This window comes from Excalfactoria chinensis, chromosome 3 (genome assembly GCF_039878825.1).
Source record: "Excalfactoria chinensis isolate bCotChi1 chromosome 3, bCotChi1.hap2, whole genome shotgun sequence".
Taxonomy (NCBI): Eukaryota; Metazoa; Chordata; class Aves; order Galliformes; family Phasianidae; genus Excalfactoria; species Excalfactoria chinensis.
Genome location: NC_092827.1, coordinates 97,614,006 through 97,641,357, shown reverse-complemented (window position 1 = coordinate 97,641,357; position 27,352 = coordinate 97,614,006). Strand labels below are relative to the sequence as shown.

At 41.2% G+C, this 27,352-nt stretch overlaps 1 protein-coding gene across 3 annotated transcripts in view; it reads right to left on the bottom strand.

Annotated features, from left to right (window-relative positions):
• AFTPH (aftiphilin) overlaps nt 1–15,673 on the bottom strand; it is a 44,914-nt gene extending 29,241 nt beyond the window's left edge. For 2 of the 3 annotated variants that reach the window (XM_072333877.1, XM_072333879.1), the window contains exons 1-2: nt 15,456–15,673; nt 2,635–4,429 (exon numbers count right to left, since the gene is read on the bottom strand). In XM_072333877.1, coding sequence (XP_072189978.1) covers nt 2,635–4,398 — 1,764 coding nt within the window. In that variant the 5' untranslated portion in view covers nt 4,399–4,429; nt 15,456–15,673. The remainder of the gene's footprint in view (nt 1–2,634; nt 4,430–15,455) is intronic. The other variant, XM_072333878.1, reaches the window with a different exon arrangement.
• Nucleotides 15,674–27,352: the final 11,679 nt, after the last annotated feature.

Sequence of the window (27,352 nt, the reverse complement as noted above, 5' to 3'; positions counted from 1 at the left end):
CAGTAATGTTGCTGATTAAGTATGCTTCTCAGTTTTCTGCTCTTGCAAAGAACTGTGTCATTCTGTTTTATACACTGTTTAACACTGTTACACTACCACACCACAGCCAGCCTTTAAGCCTCAGCATTACAGATTAAGTATACGGTATCTTGTAAATGATCCCAGCGCACCTTCAGCACATGCCAAAGTTTCAGTTTTCACATCTATCTCAAGTGTCCAGCACATGCACTATTTCTCCCTCTTAGCAAGTACTTCAGAATAGCTCTGTTTTGTGGGTTGACCTCAATAACATCTTTTAATCATAAGTAAGAAAAATTAAACTCAGATTTTGATCACTTTTCTAGTATTCTGCTCTCCAAGCACTGGGGCTATTTGTTGGCTCATGTTGACTCAATTAATCCCAATACCTAGAACACACAAGGCAGCATTTCTAGTTGCAAAGCATCAAACTGCAGCTTCTTGGAGTAGAAACAGAATGCTTGTTAACACAGGCAGATTTGGAAAAGTCTTTTGAAAACCTAAGGAGCTTGCAGAACACAAAACAAGCTTTCAAAATGTATAACTATTGTTTTTAAGAGTTAATGGATAAACAATGTAGCAACTAAAATTTGTTGCAATGCTGAGGTAACTGTTGCACCACAGAAAACTCGCCCAGCTCAACTTCCTCTGCAGCTTTGGTTGGAGCAAGTCCATAAGCTCTGGGTTGTACTTCCTCACTTGCAGGAAGGACAGAATATCACTTTATAACCAGATAGTCCCCACTGACCAAAGGATAAATCACAGAATGGCCTGCGTTGAAAAAGACTTTAAAGATCATCTACTTCCAACCTCCTTGCTGTGGGCAGGCCCCACCAACCACTAGACCAGGCTGCCCAGGGGAAGAATGAAAAAGTCTTTAGTTGGTTTACAATCTAACCAAACTCCTTTAAGACTTTTGACAGCCCGCTGTCAAACAGCTGAGCTTGTCTGGTGCTAACATAGACGTGGGGAAGGGAAAAAAAAATTACAGAGTCTCTAAAGGTTGAAAGCATGATACTAGAATAACCTCTTCCCCCCCAACCCCCTGTCAGATTCTGAATAACTTATTTCAAGTGGAAACAGGAACAAGTTAGATTAATTGCACTAATGACGCAAGCACTCTACAATTTCATAGTGAATGAACAACAGAGAAGGTAACAATAGGTTTGTGCTTTTGTCTGGAGAACAGGACCTCCTCGCTCAGGTAGCCCTCTGCAATAAGGAAGGTTTTGCACAGACACAGAAATCCACATGTAGGCTCACTTGAGCCCCTCTTTTAGTCTCTCAGACTCAGTCTGAAGTTTGGAGCGTTAGTCACTGAACAAAACAGGAAGCAGGAAGTGTCAGGAGCTGTGGTTCATACCTTTTAAAGTGACAAGAACTCAAGGATAAGCCCTAAAAGCTTTGTTTTACTTGCTTATGTTTGCAACACTCTGGCTGTCACAGCCTTCCTCTGAAAATCCATTTTGTCTGTCATTGGTAAGAAATGTAAAGAGAGTGGGCTGTCACCAAGTCTACAGGAGATCCTGGAAGAAGAAACTTACCTCATTTTTTTCTGCTGTCAGAGAAGTTCCAAAACTTTTAGATACTTATTATCACCAACCCTTTCCTGCTGGTGCTGCTACTCTTTTCAGAAAGAAAACATATTCTGAACTACTCACCTGGATTGACTTAATTAAAAAGAATCAAGAATTAGAGTTTTACAGCCAAATTGCTTTAAACTTTCTATAAGACAGTATTAAATCCTTATAAAAATGTATCTATGAATGAACAGGCAGAGATCTCAAATAGGACATGCCAAAAGACCTAAGAAGGAATTAATACACATTCAGTAGCTAAGGCAGAAAACCTAGGAGGTAAGAAGTGACCCTGCTTTACTCCTGGATACAGCAGCATCTTCAAGAAGTTACTGATCCATTATTTGCAATGTTGTTATGATGTGAAGCTTACCATAAATGACATAACAGAGACTCCCAGGAGCTGGAATATTAGGGACAGAACTCAAGAGTTCATATTTTACGATTATATCAGTATTTTGAAACAAACAGCAACAGTGCCTGCCTGCAAAGTCAGATACTTTCTGATGGTGCTCCCCAAGCAAATGAACGCAACTGTTAACAAACTGAATCCTCATTTTTAATCAGATGTTTGAAAACACAATACAGAATGGTGCTGGAAAAAAGTTGGGAACTAGTTGCTCCAGCTTTCCGACACTTATTTTATGCCTGATTAATGAGAAGGAAACATCAGAGAGCTCCCAAAAAAGCCATAAACTATGAAGCAAAGGAAGAACTAACACAGGCTCTGAAATGCTTATGATGGCTAATTACTTTGATCACTATATATAAGGACTACATATAATTCTCAGAACAAATGCATACAAATTTCAATAGAGCAGGCTCTTTTTTTCTGCAGGAAGGAATAGTGCAGAAGATAAAAGAAGTAAATGCAGCATACTATTTCATACCAGCCTTTCTCACCAACCAAATTAAATCTCTCCCACAAGACAAACAAGGACTATCCAAACATCTGGTATACACAGAAGCAGGAACTAGGAAGAGCTTTATGCAGAAAAGCAGAATAATTCTGAGCAAGCAAAATCAGGAACACCCTTACCTGAACTGAAGGTGCTGGTTCTTGAGATTGCTTACTAGTAGTTCCCTGGAAAGATGCTGAAGCAAAACTGTCAGTCTTGTGTAGTGCTGGACCATCAATCCTTGCAGATGTATCTGTCCTATGTGACTGCCACGTCTCCTTTCTGTGATGAGATTCACCAGCTTGCTCATCTCCAAAAGCAGCCCAAGAACAGCTGTCCTTTTCTTCATCTTCAAAAGCGTTCCAGTCGGTAGCCTGGTTACAACCTGCTGAACTGAAGTCCGCAAAGTCGTCAGAGTCCTGAAAATCAACATTCTCATCTTGAGATTTTGGCACTGAATCAAAGTCTCCAAATTCACTATCACCGCCATTTTCTACCTCAGTAGTATGCTGGAAGTCTAAGCCAGAAGTTTTACTGGTAGCATCACATTCTAAAGTGTCAGCAGTCTGATTTAGTTTAGCTTGATCCAACGTTGCCGACAGCTGAGAAACAGTATTTGTGTCCCTGAATTCACCAAATGCATCATTACATTTGCTAACATGTGCAGGCTGTTCGGAAGTTCCCTCTAAAGCTGAAGCATTGATTGATTCTTGAGCATTAATGAAAGCAGAAGGTGCACTGACTGAACCAAAATCACCAAAGTCATCATCATGTGTGATGCGACAAGCTACAACTTCAGTACTACTTCCACCACTCTTAACTTCTTCAGAATCATCCACATTTTCTCCTTTGAGATCAGTGCTTAAGCTTTCCACCTCATCAATTTTGATGCCCTCTGTTCCTGAAAAACCATCAAGCTGAGAAAAATCTCTGCCATTTTCCCCATCATGTTGTTTTCTCCTTCCATTGTTTTCTCCATTTTCAGTAGTGCATATTGAACTTCCAGTTGTTTGAAACGTACTAGAAATAGTAAATTCATTAACTTCCAGTGCTGAGGAATCCTGTTCACAGCTAACTTCTGCAACACAAGTCTCTTCTTCAGTATGAATTGCTCTGTTTATTCTGTTGTTTTCCTGAATGTTCAGAGAGTCTCTTTCACTAAGAATGGTGCATATTGTAGGTCCTGTTCCCTCTACGTTGATTGTTTTTCTGTTTGAGAATGTAGCAAAATCTGCAAAGCCTTCACCTGAGCTAGGAATTGAGTTCAAACTTAGCTCAGCACTATGGCTGCTAACAGTTTTTAGTCCCTTTGAATCACTGATGTTGTCTAGATCTTCTGTTCCCTGAGGATTTACAGGGTCCGATGCTGCAAATCCATTTGTTAGAATCTCTAGACATGGAAGTCTTTCACCATTACAAGCATCTATTTGCTCATCCTGGCTTTCAACTACAGTTCCAACATCAGAAGAAAACCCCTCTGATTTCCCAGTGTTTTCTCTTTGTTCCTCCCTCTTGTTTACATCTTCTAAACTTACATCAAAAGCAGTACCTGAAGTTCTACACTTAGATTTTTCTTTGCTGGTACTAGTAGCTAACGTATCAGAAAGTTCCTTAGAAGTAGGAAGCTCTGCAATGCAGTCTTTAACATTTTTAACAGACGTGAAAGTTGCAATGCTAGCTACATTGTCAGAATAATCATGAAGGGGTATAAAATGATTTGTGGGTATAAATTCCTCCTTTGGATGGCTGTATTCTGCTGCATCAAAATCGGCAAAAGCTACACCAGCAGTGCTCACACCAGAAAATCCTCCAAATTCTCCAAATTCATCTTCATCGTCATCATCAGCTCCGTTGTCTAGAGGTGGAGGGGATGAGGAGTACATTCGAATAATATCTGGTTCCATTGTTTAGTTCCACTTCAAAGTTAATATATTTCTGTAAAAGAAAACAACAACAACAACAAAAAAAGGTTTATTGGAATTCTGAATTTTTTGTTTGTTTGTTTCACATTTTAGAAGTTTATGTATAGGTAAATGTCGCTCATATTTGAAAAGAAAGATAAGATACCACCATGTAAAATGTCTGCAGAACATTTACCCATACCTCTCAGTATTTAAAGATACTGCTTTTCTTTCTCTACAAAGAAGGCAAGCAAGGCTTACATCAGAAGACAGGCAAAAAAAAGATGGCAGCCACAGCTCAAGCCTAAGACAACTATCTTTCAGTAACAGTTCTGCTGGATACATAAAGCACATTATAAAGGTGGTGGCAAGAATTCCTCAGACTCATTTTTAAGCAATTTTCCAGTTTTAGAAATGACAAGGAAACTACTGAGGATGTTTCTTGTAAACAACTACATGATTAGATTTCTCAACAGACAGCACTGAAACACCATAACATAAAATATATTTATCTTGAGCTGTTGCGGAGCGTAATAATGCAACTAAATTGAGCTTTAATCCACCAGTTGCCAACTTGCTGTCACCAGCAATTCATGAAATAGCCACTTACCCAGGCCTACCTTCTCCCACACGCAGTTGTGCCCTCAGTTGACTGTGTGACGATAATTAAACTACTTGATGGACAGCCAACAGTCACGTACTTAAGATACCTTCAGACAGTAGCTTCAGAGATTTCTAAAGCTGCTTCCACTTTTTCCACTTTGAAACCATTTAGGAACGCTGAGAGAAGCTACCCTTATAATTGCTAGCTGTGATCTACTGTCTGAATGTTTAAGTCCCTACCTGCTCATGGGTTTCTATCATGTTCTTTGGATTTCATAACTCCAAGCTAAAGCATGCTGCCCCCCAACTACTGCTGCCTGCCTGCTTTTGCCCTACAAACCACCAGTTGGGAAACACCACAATAAGCACCTTCCAAGCCTAGAGCAAAGCTAACTTCTCCAACAAATCTTATTCTCAAAAGCAGAATGAAGCAAGATTACCCATAAAATATTTAAACACAAAAGTAGAAGTAGTATGAAAGCATTCCTGTGGTGGCCTAGATAAGCACAGATTGAGGACGAACATTGCAAACTACTGCAGACACAGTCAAGGTATGAACTGTTTTCCCCCAATCCCCCCAAAATAGGCTAGACATATTTCACTATTAGACATGATAGTGCTACTTAGTGATTTGTTAACCTACACACTCACAACTGTACACACCACTTCACTGGTTTATAACATAGGGCCCATAGAGGGAGATCTGCAACTGGGTTCTTTCCATTCCAAATGACATTTGTATAAATAATTTTTAGCAACACACTAAGGATTACCTATAGAAAAATAAGAAAATGAAACCTTGTTATAAATAGAAAATAATTGAATTTCTAATTATTAAAGTGCAAACTTTACAACACTCCTGAAGTGAAAATAAAACAGGAATCCTCAATACCAAAGCAATTGGCCAATGACTTAGAGCCACACACAGAACCTAAACAACAAGGGCATAACAACAACAAACAAAGCTCTGTAGCTCTTTTCAAGTACCACAACCCACAGCACTTCAGCCCAACAATTCGGTGCATTTGCCAAGGAAGCCCAATAACTTTTAGGGAACTAACCTCTCTTCGTGTTCTGTTTTTCTGTTTTTTAAGGGGTATTCTGCAGTTACAAAGTAGCCTGCTTATCAAAATGAAACCAAGAAGTAATTAGTAACATAACAAGGAAACTGAAGACTGCAGAGAAGTGTTGTTTAGAATAAAGCTAAAGTTGTCAACAAGCTCCCACACAGGCTTACTCAGCACCAGCTGCTCAACAAGGTATTTGTGAGGAACTTCACTCACATCTCAGAGACTTCAGCAGCCAAAAGCACTCTTTGCTTTCCATAAAGGTTTAGCAGTTGCTGCTCAGTGTCACGTGTGAACATAAAGATTCATCCAAGATGTCTGTGGAGCGTGAGTTTGAGTTCATATTGAGATTGCTCCAACCTGCTTACTTTCAAAGCTTCTGGGTTTTCCATCCACTAAATACCATAACAGCATTTATTCTTTGCAAATATCCAAGCAGTCATTCCCTCTTTACTTCCGCATTTCCAAAACTTACTGCAGTCAGTCATTCGCCCTAAGATGAAACATCCAGACCATGACTGTATCCTGAACATTTTACTGCAGAGGAAGATCTGTAAGTTACACACAAATAAATGTCCAGGAAAGTGGAACTGCCGACTGTTCTTTTGTAGGAAAAAGATATGGGGGCTTACCAGCTGTGCTCATCTTAAGGCAATGGATTTTAGGGCAAATGCTCTTCAAAGCTAAGGGGAGACTGCTATGCTGACCAGCACTGTATCAGGAGTTTGTGACTGCTAGGGTCACAAATCAGTAGCTCCTCAGTAACACAATGACAGTGATGGGAAGGGACGGAAAATGGCATCCATCTGGAATGGAATTCCCTCATCCTGATTCCTGCCATTGGTCCTGGAAAAGGGAGTTATTTTTTTAACTAAAAAAAAAAAAAAAATAAAGTGGATTTATTTGGTTGAAATAAAGGAAGGTGAAAATAACAGTTCTATCAAACAAACAAAGAGAAGGAAAGAAAAAAGGAACAACAAAAGAATCTCATTCTGAGCTCAATGTCCAAGACCAATTAGTGTCACTGAAGCCAATGCAATCCCAACATTAAATTTTATCACATCGTTACATGTTTTATTCTTTATTAGGCAGAGATTCACAAGCCCTCCAAAAGACACCTCTAGAAAGTCATTTTTAAGAGAGAACAGATTTTAAAACAGAAGATGAGTGTTCTACGGATCACTGATTTATACTGGAAATAAAAATTTATGTATGCAACTAAATTCATAGGAATTCAAGCAGAAACCCAAACAAAATCCCTAAATGTCTCAAGTACTCTCAGACAGGTAGTCTATAACGCATAATGTGTTTCAAGAAGCCAAATGCTTGTGTTAACACAAGCTAAAGTCAGAAAGATAACTCACTTGATTTAGAAACCAGATTTCTGAAGTCTGCAAGACCCAGTCTTGAAGTCCTCAGTGTGGGAGGAGCAATAAAGATGAAGTGGAACCAAACTATCATACGCATCAAGAAAACTCCACATGGATACAATCTCAGACTTTCCTTCTTTTGAAGCAGTTTTAGAATAATTAAGTCACATGAGCAGTTATATTTAAGTTAAAAGGACATAAATCCAGGCAGGCCAGATTCTCCAATGCCAGAGCTCTTATTTTTACTGATGAGAGGTCACAAGAAGGGCAGGAGAAAGCATGCAATAGAAAGAGGAATTTGCTTCCAGCTAGCACATACATGCATTTACAGCTCTACACATAGACAGTGACGTCAATGGACAGTTGTGTTGATTCAGTAATAAAACAAATTCACATTGTATTGTTATGGCTTAAAGATTTCAAAAATCTTGGAAGGGATCTGGTTCAGCTGCAGCTCATCTGCTCAGCTAAGAGATGTCTGTAGCTCAGTGGCTCACCCAGATTACTGCAGCTTGATGTATACAAATGAGATGGGCAAGATGCTGAGAAACCTCCGAAATTATGCACTAAAACATTGGCCCGTATTTTTTTCTTTTTAAATTGCACTTATCATAACTCAGGACTTAAGGGTGTAAAGGATGAAGCTCGGACAACTGAAGCTTAAAGTTATACCATAACACAGTGAGTCAGAGACCTGAATGAACTACTTTGGAGCTTTCCCATTAAAACGAGAAGGTATCAGAATTTGCATCAATGTAAGCATGTCCCTTGCAGTCTTTTTATGAATATAGGCACATACAAGTTGTTTGTCACTTGTGTTATTCAAAATATCATGGCCAATCCTGCATTAGTTAGTGCTCCACAACCTGACATCACAAGCTCTCATGCCTGCTCTGGAACTAATTCCATACATTATCTATTGTAACAACTCTACCCATGTTCTTATGTTGATGGCTTACTTTACTATTCTCTTCACCTCACCTAGAAATAAACCATAAAAGAGTTCAGAAAATTCAAAGGGAAGAGGATAGTCTTTAAGAAAAACAAGTCAACATTCAGAAAACAAAATGAGTAACATGGGGGCAACAAACACCATCGCTGACAGGAATTTACCCACAAGACATAGAAAGTTCAGAAGTTAAAATGACAAAAAAGTATGCAAAGAAGAGAAAGCACAGCTGAGGTAACCCAGGGCTGAAGCAGACTGCCAGAGCCCAATTAAACTTGCAGGAAGACTTCCGATCACCCAAACATTTTCCCTTCTGCACCTTCTGCCGCATACAAGACACTTCCTTCAATTTTTCATTTCAAAGCACTTTGAAAACATCACAGGCATCATTTACACAGCAGCAGTCTCACTGCACAGTACTCTGCTCCACACATTTCAGGAACAGTTGCCAAAACAAGATCTGCAAGGAGTGTTAATGTTAGTTAACCATCAAAGCTCTGATCAGATCTTCAAATCCACATTTTCTGTGAGTCCCATCAGTTTAACCCATACAAGCCAAATGCATAATCACTTGTATGGGCTTGCTTATCAAAATAGATGGCTTTTTGAAAGCCATTTATTTCCCATGATGCTACGGATGCATTCTAAAAGTTCATGTTCAAGAGTCTGTATGAATCTGCACTATACACGAGCATAAGGTTACGCTAATACAGTTTAATTGTTATTTACAGCACCCAAACTACTAGCAAACTAAGTGCTTATCAGAAGGAAGGAGCATCATACCAGTCTTCCCCCGCCCTCAGGCTGACTAATTACTGATGGTTTCTTAAATGGGGTATACTCCCAAATCTCCACACAACATAAATACAGCATAGGCATTTTTAGACTTCATGGAGTTTCCTTCAGAAAACGTTTAATTATGATCCCCTTTCTTGACTAGACTGAAGTGTTCCACCTGCCAACCACAAAAAGTTGAACCCAATTCATTACCATTCATGGAAACATTAACTTGGTGATAAACCACAGGTCTGATAGAACAACTTTGTTCCTTAATTCTCTCAGTTAATCCCTGCTGTCTGGCATCTCAAATGAGGGCTAAGAGCTGGAACTGTGGCTTTTTTTGTAGTACAGAACTCTACACCCAACTCAGACATATTCTATCAGTCATGCTGTTGGGCTGTAGCATTTTGCAAAACCAGTATTTCAAGTGATTAACCCTTTCACTTGCAAAGTGTGTTTTACTCAAGAAGCAGAACTTGAAACAACAATGGCAAAAAAAATATACCCCAATGACTGTGACACATTAGTTATTTTCCCCCTATTTCTGAAACTTAAAAGTCAGCTAAGAAGTTCAAGTGCACTTTAGCATTTACCTGAATGGATACACCAATTTTTCCAACATACTACATAGTAACGATACTTCCTTGAGGGAAACTGTAACAGCCTTTACCTGCACAGAACACAGCAGCTATATTATATTGGAAACATGTAACAATTCAGATTTCTGCCAGCAGACCTTACAGATATAAGCAAAGAATCAGAAGCTATTTAAGTGTTCCTGTTTAGATGGTATTAATTTACCCCCAGTCACAGATTTACGTTGACAAGTGTCAGCAAGCTCCTCTGAATCATATAGTTCACATTCTTAGAGTGATAATGGATTGTCATCATTGTCATCAATTTCTCATGCCATACTTTGCCCAACATTGTACCAAAGAATTGTCTTTCCCATTTTCTGTTCTTTTACTTAGTATCAAGAAACAGACCAAGAAGCACCTGCTGAAAACACTACTTCTTGCTTTCATGTGTTTTTTCATATCTGGATTATTCATTATGAAGGAATTTCACAAATTTCAGTATTTCACCATTAAAGTTGCACTATCAGAGTCATTTATCAATATACTTATAACTGCAGATTAACATTTTCTTTTAAAGAAAAAAACAATGCTCATCAATTTGGTCAGATTAAATTCTGTTATAGCAGCTCTTGGTTTAAGCCTTTTTTTCCTAAGGACACGAGCATTTCAGCACATAATCTGACTTAATTTAAAACAAAGCAATAGAAGGGAGAAAAGAACTCTGTAAAGCTGGAAAAGATTACAGCAGTAGATGATTTAAGCTTTGATAATGCAAGGATTTGTAAGAACCGAATTCACACGCTACTTTTACCTCAAGTCATTAATTCTGTTTTCAAAATGCTATCAAACCAAGGTGTCCTATTATTTTCTTGTAGGAAATAGGGAACAATATCTGCTTTCCTCACACTGAGCCACATCACTGTTCATTACCTTTTTGCAGAGTAACAGAGAGTCTAACAAAGACACAGCAGCAAAAAAGCACAACATAAATACAATACACCAAAGCAGGTTTAAACAGCTCATTGTCTGCGTACTTTCTAAGACATGTTCAGTTCTTACATAAAACCTATATATATATAAAGTTAAATTTAAAAAGGGAGAGTACTAAGAATATTGCTAAGAAATAACTGAGATTTGTAAAACTTCAATAAACTCATCGTAGATTAGAACGTTTCCCTGAACTTAAGGGGAATATTAGCAACACAATGAATAACCACTCAATTGTGGTTTAGTCTGAAAGCAAAGCTGAGTTAAGCAACCCATCAAAACCCATAAAGAAACATAAAATAAGGAGGGATGACATGAGCAAGATTCCCATGACAGAAACAATGTCCCCAAAATGCCTGGCAGTGAAAAGCTTGCAATGCCAAGGAGGTGGGTTCAAGTCATCAGCTGCTAGAATCCATTCTTTCCAAGAACATTCAGCTCTTCTCTGCAAGGGAATTCCTCAGACAAATATCAAAACTATCTCGGCAAAGAACGGATTTAGACTTTGCAAAGCGCTGCCCTGCAGTAGGAAAAGCTGTCTACTTTTCTAACTTTGCCTTTTCGTTGCCTTATTAACAATGGAAAATGGATTTCCGGTCTTTCTGTACTGCACCTGAGAGCTCATTTCTAGAAGGGCAGCTGTAAATGAGGGAAATCTGTTAAACTAACATCCCTACAAACACAATCCAATCTAGAAAGAGTCATTCTCCAAGCTGCAGTCAATATGTTCCTAAATTGGTTTATTAAGTTCACTTTTCTTTTTGGAATAACTTACCAGCAAATAACATACAGAAGGAAAATGTTTACTTCATAAAGCCTCCAGAAATCAATGCTTTCGATTTTGAATCTGATGTTGTTACAGCCAGAAGGTCCATTATCCAGCACAGGAGTTTCAGGACACTGTTTATGCTTGGACATTTATAAGTTGAGGAAAACAACGTTCCCTAACTCCAATACATCCGCGGTATCTAAATATAAGCCTTATTTCTCATCACCCAACGTTTGGAATTAATCGATACCACTGAGCATTACTGCGGTTTCAACAAACACTGAATATGCCAGACACCTTCTATTAGAAAGCACTGTAAGAAGAACACTGAAGCAGCAAAACTCAGGAGACTTCCATCAGGATTCAGACACTTATCTCAGTCTTCCTGACCTCTTGCCTTCCCCAACCAGGCAGTGAAAACAAGGCATCCTCAGACAGTTCAGCCTATATCAGAATCAAACCTCTTTGCCACTGCTCCTCCTCCCCATCACATATGATAAGAGCAGGGAAGGTGATACAAATATGAAATGTAAATAAGTCTGCAATATCTTCCTTATTAAGAAGTGATGAAAAAACAGATTTCACTAGCTGCGCTGCTTCACTTCTCCTTATTCCATCTAGACTTAACTGTGGAATCCAAGACGTGCCTGAAATATATGAATATGGACACTGAGTTGGTCGACCATGCTTCTCTTAGCCACCAAAGCATTGCTTCCCCGAAACAAAAAGACCAGGTTACTAATTACAAAGTTACAACACACAAGAAAACCACCTAATGTTACCACTCAAAATCAACTGACTGATCAAACAATTTTGCTTCAACAGCTGCAGATACAGGCACTGTCTAAATCTAAATCTGCGAACACACATTGGGGAAGATGTTCTAAGAACAGGCATGTTTTCAACTCATGTAAGCAAACATGCCTGGCTGGGAAAGTCAATCAGGTTTAGAATCTGGTGCCATGGGAACACTGCACTTGTGCACAATGTACTGTACACATCCATACAATGTGTAAAGTGAGACAGATTGCCTAAGTCACACATAACTGTGATGTTTTCATTCTTATCATTTCTCAAATACATTTAACAACAGTGTTCAACTCTGTGCGAAAATGTGTTTCTGGATGTTACTCTTGTAACGTGTGTTATTTAGGAACCCGTTCCAAATCAAGATCAAAAGATTCTGGATTAAGAAGTATTAGAAGTAAATTACCTAAGCTCAACTCTTCCTAGAGATTTATTTACAGAGCAATATGTTCTCCAGTACATCTAAAACCTTCACACTTCATCAATACTACAATAAAGAGCAGATTACTGCAGCCCAGAAGTGCACTCTTACAGCACAGGGTCTCAGAAAGCTCAGAGGAAACATGCCAGCACAAGCAGATCAACCACAGTTCTTCTCTCCATCACTGTAAACTTTTGCTTGTTTCCTTTGACAGGGTACAAGTAGGTAAGAAGAACAACGCAAAAAAGTTAAACGCACTTATGATGGACATCATTGGCCATTCATTCCACCCACAGATATTACGAGCACAATACACGAAGGACATCTAATGCTCCAAAAGAATAAGGTATATTTTCCATCATCTTTCAACAGATAAATGAGCTTAAGGTTTCATGTTTCCATTCCCCATAACCTTGTAACATAACAAAGAGAAAAGAGGATTTGTCTTGTGGTTCTTCCAGAACAGGACTCTTGGACTTAGAAAAAAACCCCAAATCATTTGCCATACAGAAGTTACCTTTCAACCAGTGCCATTACAGAGATGTTTGGATGTGAATCCAAAGCTTTCATTGCTGAAGACATAAGCATAGAAGAGAGTCTACTGGAAAAAGTCTACTGCAAACAAGACTGTCAATTTTCACACAAGGCACATTTCAAGATTTTATTTATTTATATTTGTGCATAAGGAGCAGCTTATGAGCAGAAGGAAAAATAAAATTAACAGGCAAAATAGCAAGAAACCTGATAAGAAGGAGCCGAAAAAAGGCACTTCTCCAAAGAAGACTATCCAGAGAAGTCATAAATGAGTATTTTGGATCCCTGTGAAAAGGTTAGCATGCCATCACAGTGAAACATTGGCAAAGACATAGTTTAAGTTGTCAGATAATACAATAGCATAGAAAGAAATGAGCATTTCGTAGGAAAAGATAATAAGTATCTGAAAGATGATTATGCTGCAGAGCATAGAGGAAACCAGACCTAGCATCGGTTTCTTTACCACAGGTTTTCCAGCTGATACTGCTACCTTTCTGCAAGGACAGCTCTATGAATATTTCAGAAGGAAAGGGCAAAGAGTTGACTGAAGTCTGTCGAAGCTGGTTTATTATTTCTGCTGTGAAAGACAAGTCTTTTGAAAGTATTTGAGAGCTTCAGAAAGAGTTATTTTGATGTAACTAAGGCGCAAAATGCTGACATTAACTTAAGCTAGTGAAGCAATTTTTGACTTTCACTTACAAACATAAAACCACACCCTGCTTTAATCAACAGAAATACGTACCACAAATATCAATTCACTGTGAATAATTTTAAGCCTTATCGATATTCAAAATCCTTTGCTAAATGAAACCATGATCACGGCAACAATAACATTCACTGGACAGCGTGAACCTGCAGGCTGAGATCCTTTAGCTGCTTACTTATAAACAAATTAAGGAAGTCAAGAGAAGGGGTCATACTTTCACATGACCTTAGAAGGTCACGTAGCACGTATCTAATAAAAACATCATGTGAAATGGAACCAACGCAGCACATTACTTTCTCTGAAGTCTATTTTCTACATAGTAAATTTATGTCTAAGTTCCCCTACTCTCAAATTTGTGCTTAGCAGTCAAAGGTACTTCATTCCTTCTCCCAGCTCTCCCATCTAGTTTTACATTCCTCCAGATATATCTCCACACACAGACTTCTGGGTGCACTGACAACACAATGTTTTTAGGCTTAAAGTAGGCTAATTGGCTTTCCGAGTCTGGTTGATACATCCAGAGAACAAACCAAGATGGAAATACTTTTAATTACGCTCAACCTCTGAGGACCAGCCCAGTTAACAAAGCAACATCCACCACGCTCACTTTGCCACAAACAGCTGAAGAAATCTGCTCTGATGAGGCACACCACAATGTAAGCCACGCATGAAATCAGAACTTACATGACCACCACAACACAGCTCTTGTTGATGAAGCACCACCTACTACCTTATGAGCAGAGGTTCACTTCACAAGGAGCGTTAAACTCGCCAAAGTTTCAGTTTCTACACAGAGTGCTGAAGCTGGATGGAGGGCTGCAACCATCGGGATACCAACTCGGTGACACCCTGAAGGAACACTTAAGGTGTAACCCCTGATTTAAGGAATCATCTCCTCTCAGAAGAACGCTGTGGTCTATCAGGCAGCCACTTACAGCAGCAAACTGAAGCACCAGCACTGGCACTTTACCAATTTTCTCCCCATTTTAGTACACCACCACTAGGAAAAATTTAAAAAAGAAAATAAAAAAAAAATCTTATGAGATAACTTTTCTCCAACACATCATCTACAGCGACTGACACTCTGAAAAGCGACTTTAGGGGCTGCAGGCAGGTCCCCGGCCCCCAGATGCCCGCCCCACACGGCTGGGAGCCACCTCACGACGGGCCCGGCCGGGCGGCTCCGCAACCCGCTGGGCTCACCGAAGGGCAAAGCACTGAGACGGCCGCCTGCTCTGAAGTCCCGTCCCCTGAGGGGAGCGAAGGACGGGAAAGCGCTGTGGAGATTTTCTCCTCGTCCCCCTCCCGGGCGCGGGACAGAAGGACGGCGAGGCGATGCCCTCACGGGGCCCGCGCCCAACGCGCTCGGCCCCAGGACAAACCCCGTCCGCTTCCGCGGGGCAGGGGGTACCTTCCCCGGCCAGGCCCGGAGGAAGCGAGCCGCTAAAGCGCGGCGACCCGCAAAGCGCGGCGGTGGCCTCCGTCCTACCTGAGGGCTGCGCAGCGGGCGGCGGGGCCCGGACGGGCATGGCGGCGGCGAGGAAGAGGCGCGGGGACGCGGCCGGTTACCTGAGGCCTCCCGCGGCAGCCGCCATCGAGGGGGAACCCATGTCACGGCGACAGGAACCGCGTCGCGGCGGCCCGGCCCCCTCCCGGCGGCCACCGCCTCCTGCCCCGCCGCCACCGCCCACTTGGCCCCGCTCCTCCCGTCAGCCTCAGCGCTGCCACCGCCCTTGGAACCGGCGTCACTCCCAGCAACGGCCGCGAGAGTGGGAAGGAATAAATAAGCGAGGAGCGCTGCTGCGGGAATGGCCGCCCCGTTACAGGAAGCAGCCGGACCGCTGCGCGGCCGCCATCTTGAATGCTGGCAAACTGCCTCACTCATTGTAGGTCGGCCATCTTGGACGAGGGGTGAGGCGGCTGGCTGGGGGGTGACGCTGCGGCTGCCACGTTGAGTGAGGGCAGCGCAATGAGATCTTGGTGGTGCTGCCTTGTGAGGTGGTTTAACTTCTAATTCCTGGGGGCTGGAGTAACATTTTATTGCATAGGAAATGGTTCATTGTAAGTTTTTGCTCTTTTGATGTTCACGGGGAAGCGGTCTGAGCCTGTATTTATAATCCCACAATCCTGTTTGCAAACCCATCCCGTTGCAAACCGTTCCACCTGTGTGGCCAGAGGGTTAAACGTCTTGAACTTCAGAGGCTGCAAAGCGCCTGTTCCCGGGGGAGTCCCCAGGGCCTGTCTGCATCCAGCTGAAACCTCAGCTCTTAAGCGTCAGGATCTGCCAGAGTTCCCTCCTTCAAAGAGTAGGTTGGTACCGATTTGCTTCTGGAGAATGAGCTTCTGTAGTGCGTACATCTGGTGCTTAGGGTGTGTGCAACGTCAGCCAGATCGTGTTTGAGCTGAACCGGCTTTCTCAAGCTTGAGTTGTTATAGTTCTGTTAACCTGCGGGTTGTGTAAACGCTGTAGGAAGCAGTAGAAAGAAGATACATAAAGCACGCAGGGAAGTACTGTGTTTTTACACCTTTTCTATATGCTTTTTTCCCCCCAAGTAGACAATGGTTTGACCTCACTGGTGAAAGAACACTTACAGCAAAAAACGCTAAGTAAACGATGAGGAATAATACTTTTGTGCTTCTTTTTCTCAAGTACGTTGTTGTTTTACCATGGCACTATTGGTAAATAGTGTCAGAACTGCAAACACATCAGGTATTTAAAAATGCATAACATTGCTTTAAATAAAGCGCACAGTCTGCTGTATTCACTGAACACTGCAATGGTTAAAGCATACTAACAGATTATGTTATTAAAATAGGGTAAAAATAGAACCTGCAGAGGTTTGAGCATGTGTTTAGACACAGTTTTCCTGAGGAATGCTTAGAACAGGGTTATACATAGGACGTTTCGTGTTTGACATAGGTTTGTGAATAAAAATGCCTTGAATACTCTGAAGAGTAATTATAATTAATTTGCTAATTTAATAAGCCACACAAGTACTCTAGGAAGCATGGGAGGACTATATTGTTAATTGAGTATTTCAGTTGCATTAGGAATCTTGGTACAATAGCTGGAAACAATCATAGGTAACTATTAATGAGGCTGTATGACTTATATTTTGCCACCTGGTGGCTGCTTTTTCAGCTTAGCATCCAAAACGTTGTAACGCCTGCGCTGACCTGGCAGGGCAGGAGAAGCAACAAGGGAGCTGAAAGGTGAGCAGTTTAGCAGTCAAAGAACTTTGACCTTCACCCAGTTTATAGCACTGTGGTTTACAATTGTAGGGGGGAAGAGATGAATCTGTAAAAGAAGAATGCTTGTTAAGCACCAGCTGGACTAGGTCAGTTCTTCCCGTATCTGGTAACAGGCTTTAAGTTGCAAGGACGCAAAATATATTTCAGCTTCCCATGCCAGTTGTATTTGGTTAATGGCCATTGCCTGAGAGTGTTCATTACTTTTACAGCAACATTATAAATAGCATAATTAGAAGAGTTAATTATAAAATCAACTTATCTTCTACAACCGGTGTGAATGAGTATACTGGATAAACACTGTGCCCCATGAAAACCCAAGCAGCAAGCTGAGCCCCAGCACCCTAAAACAAATGTAAAACTCTTTTGTGGAAAAATCCAAACCCACAGGCCTAATTGTATGTGACAGGAAGAGAGCTAGAAAGATTGGCAGTGTTAGTAAATGAGGTCCTAGAATAGAAGGAAAACAGTTAAGTAAAATTCCCAGATGATTTGAGGAAGTGAATCATATCCTAAGCAACAAGGAAAGGCAGAAATTCTGTCCCAAATGCTCTTTGCCAGTTTGACCAGAGCGATACTTCCTTCTATTTCTTGGTGGTATTTAGTAGTTCCTAGGATCAGAAGCTTTAACAGGTATGTAGTTTTGCATCTGTACAATTCAACTTGAATGCAGGATCAGATGAGAGGTGAGTGTTCTACATGAAAAAATGAAGATGATCTTCACTTAGGCATAGAGTGAATGATTGGCAAGGAGTATAGGATTGTTCTTAGTCACTCCTGCGTAAGCTTTGCCGATGGAGAGAGATTACATTTACTGACGAAGGCAGACTGACTCTTTATAATAGCATTAGCCGTGTTATGTGTTTGTTCTATGAAGTAAATCCTTGAATTACAATACCGATTTCAAGGTTATGATTTCAACATAAGAAAGTTTCCTTTACAGAACCGCATGGATTATAGACACTATGTTATTTGAATGTTATTCTTGAGTGATGTTCTATAAATCTTCAAATATCTTCAAGAGGTTTTTTTTAAGTCTTATACTTTCATGTCATTTTTCCAGCACAGTGAAGAAATGTAATCTTGAGATGGTCGTCTCAATGCGTAGCTTCTTTTACATAGTGCAATAGAGGGTTTTGGTTGGGTGGGAGACTAGCCTTGTGAACTTCAAGGTCCGGTCTTGTTAGCAGCAGCAAAGCAGCTTTATCGTTCACTTCTGCTAAGTCGTAAACTGTCAGGAGAGGGCGCAGCATCACTAGAAGTCTTAGACGGAAAAGGGAATCTTGGTGCGCCGAGGTGATTCAGAAAGACTGTCTTCCAAAAACCCGTATGTTCTGCAGACTGGTTTGGGAATTGAGGATAACAGGGAAGACTTAAGATCTGCTGCCACGTTCTTTATAAAACTCAGTTGTTAGTAATTCTGAAGAAGATTGAATGTTTGTTGGGAAATCATGTAGCTTTCTGTTTTTCATTTTGGAGTTTACAGTGCAATTCCTAACTATCTTTTGGCTTTATTGTATGCTATACCACTTTTGTACAGTATAGAGCAGAGTGCCTTCTGAAAGATGTAGGTTTGCTAGCAGTGTTGTCTTTTATTTGTTTTATAACTTAGTGTTATTTTCTTATTTGCAAAATGTGTACAGCACAACACAGCTCCTGGCACTGAAAGCTTGTTCTGATTTCACTGCCTAGTGTATGGGGAAGAAACTTGCTCTAATCAATGACTTACTCAAGTCTTTAAACTTGAGACAGCGTGCTTCCTTCTTTGCTGATCTGGCGGTGTTACAGATCAGAAAGCAGACATTCTCTTTCCTAAGAAAACGTGGTGCTTGATTACTTTTTTTTTCTTTATTTTTTTTGTTCACAATTCAATCAGACACTCGAAGATTTGAGATTACCTACAGAATTAATTTAAAACATTATTTGTACCTATGGGGTGATCTCATTTCACTAATGCCTTTCATCTGTGTTACTGTTAGAATAGTGCTAACTAATTATATATATATATATAGTAGAAAATCAAGCAAATTGAAAACAGGAAATCGAGGCTTTGCATTTTGTCTTCACAGAACGTTTTGATTTATTTTTTTTCCCCCATCCTGACTTGAAACTGAATAGGTGCATTTCTGTGAAATGCTTTTAATTCAGCAAGGCTGCATTTATCTTAGACCGTTATAGCTGAAATAACCACTGCTACTACATTATCAAGAAGGAAGACCTCGTCTGACTGAATTCACCAATCAGCCTTGAAAGCTTTACGTGAAAATTGTTAGTGGCTGTGGTTTCATAAGGTGGATATTATCAAAGCTGTCTGAGTGAATAATGAGTCTTTTCCTCTGGCGTCTGTGTAGGCAAGAGTTAGTGACAGAAAAACTGTTACTGTTCTCTAACTTAAACAAAGCTGTGTATGAGGATGAACTAAGCAGCCTGTTACTGAACTGCACTGCTTCCTTCAGCATCAAAAGCTGGTGAAAGACCTGCATGCAGCTGTTGCTTTTTACTTTACACAGTGGTTGATGCCCTGAGGTACTTCCAGAATCAGTGCAAACTCTGGCTCTTCCACATGGCAGTGCAAGCTTTGTTGTATTCAGGAAGCCAGTAGTACCTCTTTGACCCAGGGCATCTTCCAGCTATATCAGGGAGTCCCTTGTGAAGGAAGGACCCAGCAGCTTTGCCCTGTTTGTCTTTGAGCTGGCTACACAGCAAGGAATTTGAGGATCCATGTTCCCTGTGCTTCAGACAGTATCTTAATTCCTGCTTTGTGTTGTCTTGCCTCTCTTCTAACAGTGAAAGGAATTTGCTGAGCTCCATGCTGGGTGTTAGCTGTTAGGACTCCTGAGTGGCAATCACTGTTTCTTTCAGGGCTATATTACTTCTCAGATCTCTTCAGAGACTTCTGAGGGACTCTTCAGAACATCTTGAATGCCCGCATCTTCTGTATCACTGCTAATTCCAAGTAAAATTAGGCCCCCATTTAGTTTGTTTTAGTTATCCCACAGGTGTGCCTTGAGTTTTCCCAGATCTCCGGACTGCCTCCATTTGTTCTACTTGTAACTGCATAAAATACAGAGTGTTGCTTTGTATGCAACGTACAAAGTCTCTGGAGTGCAAGTTTGTTACTATTTCATACAGATCACACAAATCTCCCTAGCTATCTTTACTGGAGTCATAGTTAGAAAAGCTAGAAGGCATTACTTCATTAGCACCCCAATCTCTTGTGACTCACAAGCCATTAAAAATCCCAAAATTGTCTTTAAACAATTGTAATTGTGTTAAATACAAAGAACCCTATGTAGTTATGGAAGGGGGGTGGGGGGGGGGGGGGAAGATGAGATGGCAGTTATATCAGGTGGGCCTTAGGAATCTCCTTTATCCAAAGGGCCTGTAGGTTCTTTCATTTTTGCCTCAGGCTTCTTTGCTCAAAGATAGGATTGAGGACACTTAGTACTGTTTTCGGGAGGCATGGGGTTTTGTGTTGTTTGTGGATGTGTGTGTTTTGTTTGCTTTTGTCTCTCAAGAAGCTCAATTCTAGGTCTCAATCATGTCTTCAGCTGTTTTGGAGCCTCTAGTGAACACTGAGGATCACGTTCTTTCCACATAAATGCTACCCAGTAAATTAACCAGCTCATGAATGTCAAACCAGTCTCATTCTTCCTGCTGTGGTTTACTCTACATCCTCAGAGTAGCAGAAATGAATGGTATCAGCAAGGTCATACTACCTGTACACCTGGTCTCTACATACTTATGTATGTAATTCATCAGCAGCATGTGCAAAATATTTTTTATTGTATGCATTTTAGTGCAGGTAAAAGGTTTCTGAGGAAAGGCAGTAGAAAACAAAACGGAATTCTCAGAAGAGAATTCAGAATCTTTCATTTAACAGCAAAACTTTGTCTTTAAGAGGCCTGGCTTGTGAATTTTGTACACTTTAAGTTGACAAATGCTAAAATGATTGGAGATCATTATTCTGTTTTAGCGATTCAATTTACTTGTTGGATAAAAGCGAGCTGATTTCCATAGCCATCCACTTTCCTTGTATGCTAGCACCTCTCTGATGACAGGAGTCAAGAGTCATCAAATTCCCTCACAGATAAGCTGATAGAAAATTCTAAGGTACAAATTACTAAGTCTGTGTTTGTGATGAGTTGGAGTGCTGCAAACTCATTTTTAGACTGCGCCAGCATTTATAATAAGATATGGTCTGCAAGGCTGAGACGTTAGCCTGTGTCAGTGGTGGTTTGGGATGTTACTCCCTTTGGCTTGATTTTATTGCAGAGATGGAAGTGGTGCCTGTGTCTCAATGACTCCAGTGCAGGTTCTAGTGAACAAATGCAATCCCAGCAGGCTTAAATGGTATCATTGATGTGCTCTGGAGGCATCCTTGCCAGATTGTGCTTCCCCTAATCTCTGCACCACCACTCAATCTAAGTTCAGCCTATGTTATTTCGGAGGAGATATATGTGCATCTTAGACCAATGAGCTACACCCACCCCTTCTCTTATATTATAGTAGCCAAGAGGTGTGAGTTACTGGTGAATCTGGCTCGTGGTTTTCATTTTGTAAGCAATAAAGTAAAAATATTTCAACAAGCATAATAAAACTAGAAATTTATATAGTCTATCCTTTGTTGGAAGGAAGCTAGATTCCCATCGTAGCTGAGAGAGATCTATTTTCAGAGTAGTGGACTGGGCTCTGTGCCTTCATTTGGCCTAACTAGGGTCTGACATATCCAGTGTAGATGTTGAGGAATTCTCATGCCTCTGTTCTGCATATGCAGTGCTACTGAGTTGGAAACGTGGCTCCAAACAGCATGAAGAGCTAAAATTTGTCCTCCTAATGCAAGCTGATTGTGAAATACTCCAAAGGAGCAATTTTATCTCAATTTTCCTGCATTTATGGAACTGTTTATATCATAGGCCACAGGGTATTTTCTGTCTACTTTGTCAGATGTAAGTCAGCAGTTCAGTGGATTTACATGAAAGACTGATGGTGACACACAATCGGTTTGCATGCAAATGGCCTTGATCCAGTTGCCCAGTTGAGGAATGTTGTATAATCAGTGCAGATATAATTATATCCAAATTTGGCTACACTCCATATTTTATCCATATTTATCCATATTCTGCTGCAAAGGGGCTTGTCTCCATTGCCAAGAAATCCCCTGGGCAAGAGCGTATGTCAGTATCTCGCTATTTATTCCATATTGGGTGGGATTTCCAATAAATCCTTCTCTGTGGAAAAGCCAAGATGCATGACCCTTGTTAGCTATCTCCAAAAGTCCAACCTCTGTCTTCTTGGCAGTCCAGCTCACTTATGAAATGTTGCATCCTGTGAGATCATTCACACTTCTTTGAGCAACTAATTCCTGACTGGAATATCTGTTGGCATTAGTTCATATTTTTTGAGGAGCAAAGGCTCCTTTGTGTACTGTCATGTGGTGGAGAAGAAGGAAGTTTTAGGGGTACAACAGAGCTCTCCTTCCAGTCGGATGCTTCCTTTTCTTGTTTGAAGAGGTGATAGGATGCAAACCAGCTCTGGTTCAAAAATAACATAGGCATTTTAGCACATGACTGCTCCCCCTCTAGCACGTCCTCTTGTACTTTCTGGGATCATTTTATCCGAGTTGTGCTGATGTAGCTCAATTGCTATCAGATGTCCTTCTGCGGGGTCACTGTAGGGATGAGGAACATGTAAACTGAACCTGCTGGGGTAGCTGTTACAAACTGCTCTGTTCTCTGCTTTCCTGTAGCCAGCCACTCTAAGGTGGATGGGACATCTGCTTTGTGACTGCAAAGTTATGAGTCTTCTGATCTTTTTTTCCCCTGTATAAACATCCTTAGTTGAGGTTTGACAGCACGTTACACTGAGAAGATTTTTCCACTCTGCAGTTCTGCACCATGAAGACACTTAAATTACCCTACAGGCTACACATTCAGAGAGATCCATGTTACTCACACATCTCTGGTTTTGGCTGACTATTTATATAGCTAGGCCACTTCTCTGGAGAGCCTTCCTTTCTCAATCTGATAGAGATGAGGGCAGACAGAACTACAACTTTGTGCTACCTAGAAAACCCAGGATGCTAACCCTCTGCAAAGTGTGACAAGGAGTCACTGTACTCTCAGGTTTGCTTTAGGGCTGTTTTGCTTTTACAGAGCTGGACCAGTTTCTCCTGAGTCAGATTCTGTTATGTGCAAGCTACTGTGGTGCCTTTAATTCAGTTAAGAGTGGATCAGATAGGTTTCTTCTCCCTTTGCAATTATTACCTTATTGTTGCTCTGTTATTGTGTATTATGCCAGCATTACACAGCTACAAGCCTGCCTCTGGGCTCGGTGCAGTGCCTGTGGTGAGGTTTTCTCTTCTGATTTTGTAGACAGAGCAGCATTACAAACTTACATCTACAGTTTCTTGACACTCATTCTGCCTATGGAAAAGCTTCTTGTGTGGAAAGTATTGGGCCTCTGGGACAGGCTGGACCTTTTCCTACACAGGGACAGATACAAGGAGGCAGTTGACAGTAGGTCAGAGCTGTGTTAGGCCCCAGTCTAACGTAGGCCCAAAGTAAGGCTCCACTGCTGTCTCCAGCTTTCCCTTGAGAGTTATAGTCAGTGATTCTGATGGTGAATGTGAGTTCTGTGAAGAACAGAACGTGATCTCTGCAGATGTAGCAGATACTGCTGATGTATGGAAAACAGACAGAATTTATATGAGCTTTTGAGTACTAGTTTTATTCCCATCATTCTTTCTAGATGTCCAGTCTGTCCCAGTCCTTTGACTTGCTTTTCTCTCTATGCTAGGTAGGTTGCTCTCTATAAACGTTCAGCAAGCATCACTGAATGTCACTGGGGGCCTTTCTTTTTTTTTCATATGGAGGAATTCAGTTCCACACCTTCATTTCACATGTGCTTCTGCATCCGATACCATTCTGTAAGACTGCCCCTCTGCTGCCATCTGTCATGTGGGAACAAAACATAACAGAATATTGGTGGGTAGGTTCAACCAATACTGCCATACCATCAATGTCCATCAACATAATAAACTAGGAGGCATTACTTTCAGAGCAACTCACCAGAACTGTTTGGACATTGCTCTCAGAAATAGGGTTTGGATTTTATGTGCTCTTGTGTGTGGCCCTTCCAAGTCTGGATATTCTATGATTATGTAAGTAGGTAGAAGTGAGAAAAGATTTAGGCTCTCAGTCTCTGTGCTCTGAAGACATCACCCAAGGTCCCAGCAGGCAATACAAGATGTCAGTAGATGCAGACTTGTAACTCCAAAGACTTCAGAGATGCAACAAAATAAAATAGATGAGGATAACATTGTCCCTCTGTTTCTGCAGTCTGTTAGTGTATTTCACTCCAAATCTTTGCTCAGTCTTTAGTTAGGCAGAGCAGACAATGAACTTGAAGGGAGCGAGAACACATCAGGGCTCCTGAGTTTGCCTAAGACTGCATATAAAAAAAATAATATTGTCTTAGAAAACAAAGAGCATGTGTCCTGCATCTGCTGAGCAAGGGCTTTCATGCCCATGGTTTTTCCCTGGCTGCTGGCAGATTCACAGAATTGGATGTATTCTGACTGAGGCTGAATAAGCAGCTGGAGGGCTGTTATCTCAGTGTAGTGGCACGGGCCTGTTCCCTTTTCTGTTTTCAGGCAGTCTGCCCATTCTCTCTCCTTTGTAGAGGCTGCAACTTTATGGGAGGGTGAGCACATTCACATACATCATAGCGTTGGTGCTAGCTGAGGCTGAGCCAAGCAAATTATTTCTGTCTCATTCCCACAGAGGGAGGAGGGCACTTAATACCTTGAGTTTATACCTTTTGATAAAGCACACCAAAACACCTGTTCATCAGATTTGTAGATTGGTGTAGGCAGTGATCATTCACCCATCTCTGGCATTCAACCACTTTGCAGTGATAGAATTTAAACTACATATAAAACAGGTGACTCCAAACAGCTCAGGTCAGATTTGTCTGCTACTGTAACCTCCTTGACATCAGTAAAGCACCAGGAAAGATGAATTCAGATCTCTACATTTTTTCTTCTTGTTTAGGAATAGGAGACCACACGGAAATGAAGGATGACTAGAACATCAGCCAAGAGCTTTTCAGTAGCTCCCTTTCTGAGAAGGTGCTGAAAACTTCAGAACTGACTGGGATAAAAAAATTACCCTGTTTAATCTGAGCAAAAATCTGCCCTCTTGAAACATGATTCTGCTTTATCTGATTTTACTTTTGGTGGAAGGAGAGGCACGCAGTGTTTTCTTATTGTTACCTATTTTTGGCAGTCCAGGAAGGATCTTGTTGAAAGCCTCTGAAAGCTCTGGTAACCAATAATTACTTTGGATCTAGCTAGTAGGAAACTCTGCTTTAAGCAATATGGAAAGTTACGAAAACAAAAAAGGGTTACATGTTTATAAAGCACTCACCACGTTACTTAGCATTCCTAGTTGTTGGAATGTGTTGTGTTTCCTACTCCTACGTGTAAAAGATGCTTGCATTACTCGTGGGATGTTGAAGATTGATGTGCAGAGGCTGCACCAAGCACCTCCACCCCTAGAGCTTTTTATATAGAGCCCTTCCTAAGGATAGGTGAACCCCTCTGGAAGCAGAATTGCAAATGTCTTCTTTATTGTGCAAGTGATGCAAACCCCCCTGCCTTCAGCACTGAAAGCCTTTGTTGTTCTTCACTCCGTGCCCCGGTGGCGCAGCGGTAGAATTCCCGTTTGCAACACCAGGGGGCCCGGGTTCGAATCCCCGCTGTGGAGCAGGGGGTAGAAGTGCCGCTCTGCTACACAGAGGGCTCGAATCCCGGGAGTTGGACTCGATGATCTCTAAGGTCCCTTCCAACTCGCACAATACTATGATACTATGATGATGATGATACTCTCTTAGGGTGGTAGTTTCCTTCCTATTAACAGATGCTTAAGAAGTCTTGTATCTGTCCTATGTTGTTTTCATGTCTCTCTCTGTATTTTTTTGTTTTTTAAAGCCTCAAACACAGGATATGTGTGCTTGTGAACCGAGGTTAGGCAGGTATCTACACTTTGATCTTTGGTAGAAGGCAGATGTCCCCAGGGGCCCTTTGTACACAGTAAAGCCAGATCCTCTGGAAGACCATTCAGGGCATTAGAATAATCACTAGTAAGTCATCCTCTGAAGGAGTGCCTCTCTTTCCACTGCCTGTATAGGAAATCCACAGGGACCAGACTCACTTACTGCAGCTGAAATTAGATGCTGCAGAAGGTGGCGTGGATGCCCCCACAGTTTCAGCTACTTACTCACCCATTAACAGGCTTCCAGTTTTCCCACTCAGCTGGCCTAAGCAAAAAAGCAGCCCGTGGAAAACTGTGTATTAAGCATTAGTCTTTATTGCACCAAATAGCTCTTTAAAATCCTCACCCTGGGAAGCTGTTGACACATGTTTGAATCACTCTACTACCTTCTCCTAATAAATGTATGTGTAATTGTGTTTGTGTATACTAGTTACATGTTGCTGTGGAAGTTTTGGCATGCTGATATGTATCTGCATGCCAACCATCACAGCTCATGGCTTCATGGCCGTATATGGAAGTTCACCTGTGAAGATGTTCAGGATTTCCCTTTGGAGCTGCTTGAGTTCTTAACCAAGTGGAGCTCCTACGTGCTGGAGATGGGTGACACTCTCTGGCAGAAGAAAATTGTGGCCTCCTATTTGAAACCTGGCTGACATCACCCTGAAAACCATGAAGGACATTTCTTCCTGCTGTGCCTTCCCTAGAACAGCATGTTCCATGTGAATCAATATGCTCTTAGAGGCCGAATCTTACTCCTCCCTTCCAGCACGGCAGGTAAAATAAGACTGCTGAGCAGCTTGAACATAGAAGAAGCCGAAAGCATGGAAATAGGCTGAGGTGGAAATCCACTTGGTTAGGTGCCACGGCTGTATGGATTCAGTGCCTAAAATCCCTTGCAAGGAGAGAATGACATAGAGTCATTGACTGCAGTTAAGTGTGGAGTTTCCTGAAGGCCAGATATAGAAATGCCTGAAAAAACACTTGAGTATAATTAGAGGCTTTTTAAAATTAAGATAAAACTTGATCTACAAAGTCTTGGATTTCATGTTGCACTACACCTCCTGGAGTAGGCCTTTATCTT